Genomic DNA, 11,781 nt, shown 5'->3' with positions numbered 1-11,781 from the left:
GCGGCGTCAAAAATTTTGTCGCAGAAGACGATCGGTGCGGATTTAGAAAATCCGAATTATTGGGAGGCTGTGATGGGCTGTGCGTTCCACGGTAAATTAAATATAGTTTGCCGCCTCCTGGCGATGCACAGCAAAGCGGACCATTCGGCGTTCGTTACTGCGGACAATATTATTAGAACAATGCCCGTGTACAATGTATACGGCGGATATTCTGTAAACGAATTTATTATGCGATGGAAGCACTGGCAAATGGATCTTTGCTCAAATCTAGAGACCAACTACTTCGTTATAGATAACAATTTGGAGATGCTTATGAAGGTAAAGGAATATTAATGGTTTTTCTCTATTTTCAACGTGAAAGGTAATATTTTGGCTTTGCAGTTGATATCGGGAGACGAATCGGTATTGTGGGAATATTCCATGTATACGGAAGCGTGGTACGAATTATTGGCAGCGAAGTTATTTTATTCAGCTCCCTGCTGCAAACAGATGGAACTTTCGCGCTACGCAAACAGCGTGGTCGAAAGATGGCAAGCTAACAGACATCTAGATCGTGTAATCCTTGCTTTAATGGAAAATGATTTGTATCAGGTTATCAAAGAGATACAATATATGAGCGATAACGGCTGGTTCGCGGCCCACCTGATGGACCTGTTGTACAAGTGTGGAAAATTAAACATTTTCAGCAAAGAAAAGACCAAGTGGGTAGAAATGCAAGTTGAGAAATAATTATAATTATCAGTGAATTAAACTATTTTGTTACAGCGTGACTGCCCAGCTTCATGAATCCCTCATATTGGAGTACGGCACTACATTGATGAGCCAGCGTTCATTGTGGCAGTGCGGCGCGAGTTACTTGATACATTGCCCCACGCAAGGTTTAGCTAGGCTGGAGATCCTGTTGCAGTCGCTACCAACGGGCACGGAGGCGAGAATCAACAAAATCATTGACGTCGCGCGGGACAATAATATGCCGCACGTTGGTAAAATTCGACCTCTCTCTCTCTCTCTTTCTCTTTGTCTCTCTTGGCTCGAAGAGATTTATAATAACTAAAAAAAAAGATTCTTAGTCACTAGCATATGCAAGATCCAAGGAATGAGGAGCATAAGACAGGGGAGATTGGGCAACGCTCTTACGTGGGCGCTCAAGGCACACGACGGCAATTTCACCACGTACATCGCGGACCAATTTTTGAAGCATTACGCGGAATACGGGGAATTGGAATGTCGCGATCTGCTCGAGAACTTGGGCTCCTGCATGTTGGCCAGCGACAGACTCACATTTTTAGGTAAATGAGTTATATATGTAATCGCCAACGAGAATGAATAATGATAAATATTTCTATAATGTATAACAATGTAATTATTTGTCGTCACACATAAATCGTATATTGTAATTGATATAAAATTTTATAGGCAAATATTGTGAGTTTCATCATGTGTACGGAATGGACGAACATCGCGAAGCGGCAAGCCTATTGGTGTCCCTTCTAGTTTCGAATTTGACGCCGAAGTAGTAAGTTGTTCGTTTTAAGGATATTCGCGATTATACATGAAACTCGCAATTTAATTCGTAAATTTTTGTTTCTCAGTTTTTGGTCCATTTTGCTCACGGACGCTATACCGCTGTTGGAAGCGGAAGACGTGATCTTTTCGTCCAACGATTGCTACGAGTTACTACGTTGCGTAGAGGCCCATGGGGACGATCCGAAATTTCAAGACAAGGTTACCGCCTTCCGACTAGCCGTTGCACGAAATCTCGCACGAGCTTTAAGTTTAGAAGGCTGCCAGGCCGATCATTGACCGCATTCACTGTTGTATTATCTATTGTATAGTGATATCTCCAGTATCTTCCTTTAATAAATTGTAACTAAATTTACAAATACATTTTCTAATTATACAATCTTTTTTCTAATTGAGTCAGTTATTTTTTATCCCATACGCTGTGTGTTATTATTTACAAGAAAAAGAAAATGTTCAAGCTACACTACAAATATATATGAAATCGAGCATTTGTGAAATACGATATTTTTACTAAATATACTGTCGTAAGAATGAAAAATATTGGTATTTTGGAAAATATGTTCAATAAAAATTTACAAATAGTTAAATGCAAAGAAAAGAAGATAAATTGATAAATCAAACACTTGTTTTTTTTTTTTAATTTATAGATATAAATTTTATTCGATTTTACAATTTATATTTAATGTTTATATTTCTTTCACTCTTCCTAAAATTTAAAAAATCAATTATATATTTATACCAATATAATAATACGTTCATCCTATTTATAATTAATATATCTTTGAAAATATTTGGTAGAAAAGATAAGATCATCTGTTTTTAATATTTTATAACATTGAGATTTATTATTTTAGGTATAATTTCATTTTTTTGGTGGCAACTAAAATATGAATGTAAATCGAAAGAAACTTTAAAAACAGGTGATTTGTCTGGTCTTGAACATATTTGCACCTTCTACGTTCTATATCTTCTTCTCGCACTAAAAGCTAGACTATCTATCTCGTTTTAAATGCAGAAAGTGCAGACGAAAGGAGCAAACCTAATCTCCCACCACGCTTCCGTTTGTTTACGTCGTGTGAGTCGGTTTGCACGTGTCTGCACATGGCTCGCAACGATTATCCTCCCGCATCTCGTAAGCAAAGATTTCGTTAATTGTCCTATTTGCCGAGACGCTGTTCTATTTACGCTACATCTATATTCGTAATCGTCACGGCATGATATTCATTGCAGAACATGTTTTCCATCACTTTGGTAAATATTGACAGTTATCAGACGTCCCCGGTACCCGAGCTGGACGTGACATTCTCGGAGTTCCGTGGCTCCGAAGTGAAAAAGGTACCGATAATCAGAGCGTTCGGATCAACTGCCACGGGTGAGTCAAAGGCTGCGGTCCACTTGACGCTACAAATGCTTCGAAGCATTCCTCTTCTCTTTTCTTTCAATGAAGAAAGAAGGAGAACGCTCTAAAGCATTTGTAGCGTCAAGTGGACCGCAGCCAAAGTAGCATAACTTTGTCATGTTTCCTGATATGCTGGTTACGCTGCAGATTCATGTTAAAATGAGTATTATCGAAAAGTCTTGCTCCACATAAAGTCTGAGGATTTTTTCAGGCAAGAAGACATGCTTGCACATTCACGGTGTCTTTCCGTACATGTATGTCGCGTGCACTGTTCGGGAGAATACGGATAGCTATGCTTATCAACTGGCTGCGGCGATCGATTCTGCGCTGAACACATCCTTCGGTTCAGCTTTGTCCAGCAGCCAACACGTCTACAAGATCCAGCGAGTGTCAGGAATGTAAGAAAAGTTTAACTGGAAATTGCGATGGATGATTAGTAATCTTATTTTTAACATAGGAGAGTACTGTACATTGTATTTATTAGATGCGTAATGTATATCGCTTTTACAGACCTTTCTACGGTTATCACGAGAAGGAACACTTGTTTTTTAAAATATATTTTTATAATCCAGCCATAATTAAAAGGACAGCGGATTTGCTGCAGGTATTAAACAGTTCTGTTTTTCTGCCTTTTTTTGCACACGAGACATAATCGTGCAATACTGTGTGCCGTTTTAAGGGGGTAAGAATGGAACAACGAAATGGATTTATTTCATTCTTTTCAGAATGGTGCTGTTCTCAATCAAACTCTGCAGCCGTACGAGGCACACATCCCATATATTCTGCAATTCATGATAGATTACAATCTCTATGGCATGAATTTAATAAATTTGAACAGCGTAAAGTACAGGCACCCTTTGCAAGGATGCGCAAGAGAAGACAGCCAAAGCAGATCTACAATGGATTTGCTAGACACGCAAACGTACCTTCCGATATCCGTAACGAGACAGAGCATGTGCGAGTTGGAAGTGGACGTGCACGCTTCAGAGATTCTGAACGGGCAAGGTGTCACTAAAAATATGGAGCTGAATCCTGGTCTTGCCGCGATCTGGGACGAGGAGAAAGCAAGGAGGGCCGAAGCTGGTCTAGAAGACGCAAAGTCGCAATTATTATATCCCAAAACTCCCAGCAAAATTATCTTACCTCCAACGAGTAGTGATCTTTTTCAAGAGGGCCAATTATTGAAAAGATTGAACGCTATATCACAAGTATTCCATTGTACCATTGTTTGGATTATGATAATGTAATTAATGTATACATGCATATTAAAATCTTGCTTAATTTTCTCATTTCAGACCAATGAGACAATCACTCCAAATACGACGGTACCTTCGTATCCTGTTGAAGTGGAAGATAATGAAAATGTCTTAGATGCATCTCATATTCTAAACCACAGTGAGTCTCTTGTATCTGAGGAAAATCTGGAAAGAACAGTTTCTGATAATTGTCAATTGTTGCAATTAGCCACGTCAGCACTTTTAGAGCCAACTCGAAGTCTAAGTAATATAACAGATACTAGTATTTGTAAGTATTTTATATTCACCAGTGTATATTACTGAATATATTATAAAAATGTTTTTTTTATTATATTTTTCATTAAAGTAACAATAAAATATTTGTTTTGCATACAGTGGATGCAGATGACATACAACTGGTGGAAATGTTAGCTGACCTAGCGGAAGAAAATGAAATGGCGAGCAATGTAGATGACGATAGCGTTCTCGGGTCTCAATATTCTACGTTCAGCGAGCCGGTTAAAAATGATCCGGAGGAAGAAGAGATCGAGGATTTGAATATCACAAGCTTAGATCTAGATCTAAGTTCTTGGGAATCAGTGTATAACCAGAGATCCAATCAACGTGACAATACAGATAACAAACAAAACACTGAATCTGCAGATAATTCAAACGTTACTGAAGAAAATGATGGAGATGTCACACTCGTGAATTTTCCCCAAGTTGATGGAGTTGATGACTTGTATGAGACATTGAAGTACGAAAAAGAAACTACAAATAGTTTAAGTAATAAAGATAATACGGCAGTTCAGTGCCTTTCTAAAATAACTAAAAATTCTAAACATAATAGCTATGTTTCTGTCATTAATACGAGAAAAGATTATGCCATGTGTATTTCATATAGAAATTTAAACCTAATGGACATTGTTAAATGTATCGTAAATAATCCCAGCAGATGTCACTTAAGAAGAGAATTGTACAACTTTGTAAATAGATATTGTTTTCATATCTTTTTGAAATCGAGCAAAAATTTGCGAGGTACAAGTATAAAGTATCCGCATACTGATACGAGTGTTGTCATAAGAGACGCACGTTATTTAAAAGATAATGAAAGAAGAATTGTACACAATAGGAAAACAGAGGAAGAATTATATATTGTTCGATGTCAGGTACAACCGGATCATCGAGATTTGGATGTTTATGATATAGATGATATAGAGACGTTTGAAACTTTAGAACACAACAATTATATGGCAGATTATGAAGCGGACAAGTGTAACTGTGAACGGGATTCCAAATCGTGTGTTGAAAAAGGAGTTCTTTTGACTAGCGATCACTGCTTACATCACGAACGGTGTAATTTTTCAGTAAAGTTCACATTATCGAATATCGACGGTGCTACAGCTACCGATTCGAGCGATGCTGAATCCGAAGCTGATGTGACAATCGTCGAGGATATTAAACAGGAGAAACGTGTTTGCGTTTATAAATCTGGCAAGAAGAACGTGCCGCAAAGTATAGTTCAGGTCACCCCGAAGAAAAGGAAGTTCGATCTTCAAGACGACGATCACGTGTCACCTGGTAAACGAAGAAATGCGGGCGTTAAAACGCCAAAAAGGAGATACAATTCTCCGGGCAAGGCGCCTCGGAGTCCGCAGTTGTCGGGAAATTACTCGCCTCTTAATATTACTATAACGTCTCCGAAATCCGGTAAAAGTCCTGTTCGACAGGGCGAACGATCTCCGAAAAAAAATCAATGTATACCCGATGCTCCTTCCACTACGCCAAAACACAATATACGTCCGTTACGTGTGAGCTTGCTTCGTGAAAAATTCTTAAATTCGGATCTAGGTAATTTTCGAATAGTTTTATTATATTTATGAGGAATTTATTCTTTTAAAAATAACGTAGAATACTTTTGATTTAATAACGCTATCTCATTGATGATAATAAATTGCATTCTCAATTTTTTACTTTTTACACGTAAGTGAAAAATACTTTTTTCTTTCTTTTTCAGAAAATAATGGTGACACTGATAATGAAACAGACACCGCGTAAGATCTGTATATTTCACGTAGTTTAAAGAAATTTATAATAGATATTGTTTAAATTATGTAAATAATCTTTGTTATATTCGTAGCCATATCGTAAAAACTGATAAAACATCAACGATCGACGAGTCAATACCAGATCACGAACAGAGAACAGAAAACAGTGAAAGTTCGTTGATTAACAGAAGCAAAGAGGTTCGTAAAAGATTGTCTTTCTTGACTGAAGAAGATACTCTCGCAAAAACGGATCACAACGTGGGCCAATCTGAAACTTCAATCGCGCTTGGGCATTCGAGTGACCATGTACACGTAGATGTGACTGCACTTGTCTCCGGCAACGAAAACAGTGACGACAGTGTCCCGAACAGTCAATGCACGGAAAAGAGTAATAACGATGTATCTCCTGAAAGAAGCTACGCGCTAGATGTGCGAAACTTGGCGAAAAAGTCCACTCACGACGACATTATTCCTGAAACCGATCTCGACGATGACGAAGAAGATGTGTGCAGCACAACTTTCACCCAGCATCTCAACCAAAAGCTGGAGAGCGACAGTCAAGGTTCGTCGTTGGAACGAGGTGGTCGTCGCCCGTCGAAGAACGCGATAATTACAATTACTACGAAGTACAAGCCTCCCAGCCCTGAAAGAATCCGGAAAAGTATGACGATGTACGGCATTCCGAAGTGCAGATGGCAGAAACCGTTTTTCAGCAACAAACTCGATCTCGCGAAACAAAGGGAATCCTTCAACACGAACGCGTCGTATTTCGACGCGCCTCCGTTTAAATCCAGTCTGGAAGAAGTCACGAGTCTCACACTGTGGCGAAGAATGAAAGTCAACGAGTTTCATCCTTCCGGAGCGAGTGTAAAGTCTTACCATATCAAACGAACCCTTGCTGGATATAGCTCGTTAACGATTAAACCACTTATGGAGCCACCATCTTCCAAGGATGTTAAAAATTGGATTAGAGCTAAGAAATACATATCGGATAAAAATGCTGATGTCAAATCGCGCGAGCAGAACAAGGGAGAGACGTGCAAAAATGTGCAAGATGTACAGCGTCCGTCAATTAATGCCATTGATGAAGAGATCAAACCCCAGCCGGGAACATCTAGAAATTTAATAAATAACGATTCAAACATGGACGGACGTATGCATTCGCCAATGCCTCGACAAAGCGCGCTGAGTGGAACGTCTGACGAAAGCGGGAAATCAGACCGTACACGAAATTCTGATAATTCGCAGATATCGGAGAACAGTTTGGATTCTTCCTTGAAAAAGGCATTGGAAAACCCGTTGTTACATAAAGAAAATAAGACGCAGCTGGGTGTGTCGTACGGTCAGATCGAATGTTCGTCTAAGGGGAGCTACGGTAACGTCTCGAATGAGAATCTTCAGAAAGCTCGAGCGGTAACAGTAGTAAGTTCGTTATCTTAATTCTATGCACGGCAAATCCCCCGGACTCGTTTCACGTCTCGTTGAATTTTCCGCAGCATCAGTATCTGACGTCGTTATCTCTCGAAGTGCACGTCGTTACTCGGGAAGATCTCCTGCCTGATCCGCAGTGTGATTCCATCGCTGCGTTATTTTTCGCGATTTACAACGACGCCCCGACTGACGCCAGTGAGCAGATGGAACATGGTGATTGTTAAAACCAAGAATTTTTTTTATGCGAAAAGTATTTCATATCTCTCAAGATTTTGCTTTGCGAATCGAAGTGTGACGCAAGATGATTGTCCGTGATGATCTCTTCTTTTTTTCTCGTTTTAGGCGCTATAATTGTAAATCCTAACTCTATAAGCGCAAGACTCAACAAGATCCACTCTGCCAGCGCGATGTGTCCAATCCTGTACGTTGCGACGGAACGGGACGCGTTCGATAGCCTTGTGAAATTGATCGAGCGCCACAATCCAGACGTTCTGCTTGGCTGGGAAGTGGAGGCGCTCTCATGGGGCTATGTATTTCAGCGAGCATCTCATCTTCGTCTCAATAACTTTCCAGTGAGAATCTCAAAAGTTCCGCACATGCAGATCTTTGGCAAATCTGACTCGGCTCACGTGTTTGAAAAGGACGACGTAGGTGAGGTAAAAGTAGCTGGTCGTAATATCCTTGACGTATGGAGAATCATGAGACATGAAGCAGGTGAGATATTTTAAAAAGATCAGTTTTTATTCTCTCTGTTCAAAGAGAAATGGGGGAGTAACTTTAATTTCTTCCAGCATTACTGACGTATACCTTCGAGAACGTCATGCATCACGTTTTACACGAAAGAATTCCGTGTCCTTCCTTCAAAACGTTGTCCACTTGGTGGAAACAGGAGAGCATGATAATAAAAAGCAGAGTTATACGTCATTATGTCATCAGAGTCGTAGGCACTCTCAAGCTTCTGAATCACTTGGATATTATAGGTAGGACCAAGAATTTAAATTCTCAGTATTACACCTGTTTCAAGGTTTCTTTTTCTAGTTCGTCGTTTTATTATAAAGTCACGTTGCAGGTCGCACGTGCGAGCTCGCCCGTCTCTTCGGCATACAATTTTACGAAGTCTTCTCGCGAGGCTCACAGTTTCGCGTTGAGTCTATGATGCTCAGATTGGCGAAACCCATGAACTACATTCCGATCTCGCCGTCCGTACAGCAGAGAGCCAAGATGCGAGCGCCGGAGTGTTTACCGTTGATCATGGAACCCGAGTCCAAATTTTATACCGATCCGTTAATCGTGCTTGATTTCCAAAGTCTTTATCCGAGCATGATCATTGCTTACAATTACTGTTTCTCTACCTGTTTAGGAAGGATAGAACATATAGGCCAGTTAGTATCAGTATTAGTATATATTTAGTATTTAAAAAATCGGATTAAACTCATTAATTTGATATCTTCGTCTGTTAGATACGGGCCATTCCAGTTTGGCGCAGCGACATTAAGGATGAAGAAGAACACTGCGTTAAAGTTACAAGATAAAATGAACTTTTCGCCTTGCGGCGTGGCCTTTGTGAAGAAAGAGGTACGTCAGGGAATACTGCCGCGTATGCTGACGGAAATCTTGAATACGCGTCTGATGGTGAAAGAGTCCATGAAGCTGCATCCGGCGGAAAATCGTACGTTGCAGCGCGTTCTTCATTCTCAGCAGTTGGGCCTCAAATTAATCGCGAATGTCACTTACGGCTATACATCCGCCAATTTTAGCGGTAGAATGCCGTGTATCGAGGTACGAAGACATTTCATCGAGATATATAAAGACGAAATAAAGATAATATATAAAGATAAATTAATTTGACAAAATTCTTTAATGTGCTTCTGTCACATTCTGTCAAATTCTGTCAAAATTGTCATTTCATGAGATTTTATTGCAGATAGGCGATAGCGTAGTTAGCAAAGGACGAGAGACGTTGGAACGTGCGATCAAACTGGTGGAAACCACCCCAAAATGGGGCGCACGAGTGGTTTATGGGGATACAGATTCCTTATTTGTACTGTTACCCGGAAAATCTCGAGAAGAGGCGTTTACTATCGGTGAGGAGATCGCGGATGCTGTTACCGCGATCAATCCTCCGCCTGTCAAGCTCAAATTTGAGAAAGTTCTTCATCCATGTATTTTGCAAGTAAGATATTGAGAATTAACGAGAGATCAGCACATATTATGAATGTGATTGTCATATATAAAACAAAGATCGATGACCAAATTGTTAAATTCAATATTTCAGACGAAGAAGCGATATTGCGGATTCATGTATGAAACTCGCGATCAGGAGAAGCCTGAGTTCCTGGCGAAAGGCATCGAGACGGTTCGCAGAGATGGGTGTCCGGCAGTTTCCAAAGTAAAGAAAAGAAACCACGACTGAAGCGCGCTGAAAAGGCGGTGCTCGTAATTTTTAAATTAAACATTTGCATATTGCAGATACTCGAGAGGGCCCTTAAAATCTTGTTCGAGACGAAGGACATTTCTCTGGTGAAGCAGTACGTGAACAGGCAGTTCGACAAGATCTTTCAGCGACGCGTGTCCATCCTGGACCTGACGTTCGCGAAGGAGTTCCGCGGGATGCGTGGCTACAAGGCCAATGCCTGCGTGCCAGCGTTAGAGCTGACGCGCAGATTGATCAGGAAGGATCCGCGCGCTGTGCCGCGCACCAGCGAGCGCGTACGCTACGTCATCGTCGCGGGCGCGCCGAATCAGGCGCTCATCTACTGCGTGCGTACGCCGATGGAAGTCGTCGCCGATCCGTCATTAATCCCGAACTCCGTGTATTACATAACGAAAGTCATCATACCGCCTCTCAATCGATGCTTCAACTTATTCGGAATCGACGTCAACGTGTGGTAAGGGCGTGTCTTATTGAATTGCGTGTCTCACTTCTTCCATGATAATCCTTATTCGCGTTTATATTAAATTACCTATAAATGTAATTATTGAGCATTCTTTTGGCGAACATTTCAAGATAAGATATAATCGTAACGCGCGTAATCACTGCGTTTCATCGAGTGTTACAGTCGTGCGGATAATAGGACGTTGCGTTTACAGGTATAAAGAAATCTCCCACCGTTCGAATTTCGATAATATCGCACACTTGGGTGAAGGCAATCCGAAATCTACTATTCGTCAATTCTTCAGTTCCACGGCGTGCATCACCTGCGGGGAACAGACCAATAAAGAGATCTGTCCGGATTGCCTTCTGCAACCGAGCCGGACCGTTCTCATACTTCTCGAAAAGGTCAAACAATTGGAAAGGAATTATCAACAAATTGCTGCTGTAAGCATAAACGCAGAAATAAGATTTGTGCAAATGTGCATCATTATTGGACGTGAATTTATGTTAAACGTCTTTAAGATGTAAATTGCGATCAGTCAATGATCATTATTTAATAACGAACTTTTTTCAGATCTGCCATTCTTGTATTGGACAATTAGGCGGCATAGAATGCGTATCCTTGGACTGTCCTGTTTTATACCGACTGGCACAAGCTCGCAAAGAGCTCGGTCAAGTTTCCTACATGAACAGTATTATTTATGGAAGTAATTCCAGTGGAATTAAGGAATTGAATTCAATTGCTGAGTGGTATTGATTACAGTGTGGAAATTAATCTTTTATCTGAAATGGTCAAAAATAAGGAAAAGAACGAATGGTCTAGTTTCAATTAAATTACAAATGTCTTGTAAAATAGTATTTTTGTTAACATATTGTTGTAAATACTGTCAGTGAAGTATTATTTTTACAAATAAATATGCGAAATGGAATGGTATATCAATTTTAATTAAATTTCCATTCCTATATTCCAATCTAAGCGTAGAAAACGTAACGTAAGATAAGTACAAGCACGGACAACGTGTTAAAAAAAGGTAAGAAATTTCTTGGAGCTTTAAATAAGATCAAACTCTTGCCAATTGCATTCTCCTGATATTTTATCAATTTTTGAAGTCCAAAATTCTTGAAAAATCGACGAAAGATAATGTGACCTCCTTGCTGATTATGTTCTCCTAATACCTTGTTCATTTTCATGAATTTAGATTGTCACGTTGAAGTTTTCAGATTTCAAGACCTCCAAGATAAATATAAAATATTCAGACACGACGATCG

At 40.0% G+C, this 11,781-nt stretch overlaps 2 protein-coding genes across 3 annotated transcripts in view; both read left to right on the top strand.

The window, feature by feature from the left end:
- Nucleotides 1-1,903, top strand: part of LOC112465593 (nuclear pore complex protein Nup85-like) — a gene marked incomplete at its 5' end in the record, with an annotated part of 2,668 nt that extends 765 nt beyond the window's left edge. The window contains 6 exons of the mRNA XM_025033196.1: nt 1-318; nt 382-701; nt 766-983; nt 1,071-1,289; nt 1,417-1,516; nt 1,593-1,903. The exon at nt 1-318 is cut by the window's left edge and continues 54 nt beyond it. Coding sequence (XP_024888964.1) covers nt 1-318; nt 382-701; nt 766-983; nt 1,071-1,289; nt 1,417-1,516; nt 1,593-1,803 — 1,386 coding nt within the window. The remainder of the gene's footprint in view (nt 319-381; nt 702-765; nt 984-1,070; nt 1,290-1,416; nt 1,517-1,592) is intronic.
- Nucleotides 1,904-2,497: 594 nt separating this feature from the next.
- On the top strand, nt 2,498-11,305 carry LOC112465594 (DNA polymerase zeta catalytic subunit-like). Of its 2 annotated transcripts, XM_025033200.1 has the most exons (20): nt 2,498-2,656; nt 2,755-2,896; nt 3,135-3,321; nt 3,434-3,527; nt 3,649-4,131; nt 4,219-4,318; nt 4,388-4,447; nt 4,555-6,009; nt 6,176-6,212; nt 6,299-7,628; nt 7,703-7,850; nt 7,980-8,351; nt 8,429-8,617; nt 8,707-9,019; nt 9,098-9,416; nt 9,562-9,810; nt 9,913-10,026; nt 10,107-10,525; nt 10,728-10,956; nt 11,087-11,305. In XM_025033200.1, the coding sequence occupies exons 1-20, from the start codon at nt 2,534-2,536 to the stop codon at nt 11,267-11,269; spliced, it is 6,546 nt and encodes a 2,181-aa protein (XP_024888968.1). In that variant the 5' UTR covers nt 2,498-2,533; the 3' UTR covers nt 11,270-11,305. The 2 variants fall into 2 exon arrangements, with proteins under 2 accessions (XP_024888968.1, XP_024888965.1); XM_025033197.1 differs by having other exon boundaries at nt 4,219-4,447.
- Nucleotides 11,306-11,781: the final 476 nt, after the last annotated feature.

This window comes from Temnothorax curvispinosus, unplaced genomic scaffold (genome assembly GCF_003070985.1).
Source record: "Temnothorax curvispinosus isolate PA1 unplaced genomic scaffold, ASM307098v1 QBEX01015368.1, whole genome shotgun sequence".
Lineage (NCBI taxonomy): Eukaryota > Metazoa > Arthropoda > Insecta > Hymenoptera > Formicidae > Temnothorax > Temnothorax curvispinosus.
Note: the sequence above shows the minus strand (reverse complement) of the source record. Positions and strands in the feature narration are given on the sequence as shown.

What these genes read in the sequence shown, in the direction of transcription:
- LOC112465594 (XM_025033197.1), top strand. Translation starts at nt 2,534, where the DNA reads ATGCAGAAAGTGCAGACGAAAGGAGCAAACCTAATCTCCCACCACGCT. An exon ending in GTTCGGATCAACTGCCACGG is followed by an intron (nt 2,897 to 3,134) that starts GTGAGTCAAAGG and finishes GGATTTTTTCAG; the next exon opens with GCAAGAAGACATGCTTGCAC. An exon ending in GTAGAATGCCGTGTATCGAG is followed by an intron (nt 9,417 to 9,561) that starts GTACGAAGACAT and finishes ATTTTATTGCAG; the next exon opens with ATAGGCGATAGCGTAGTTAG.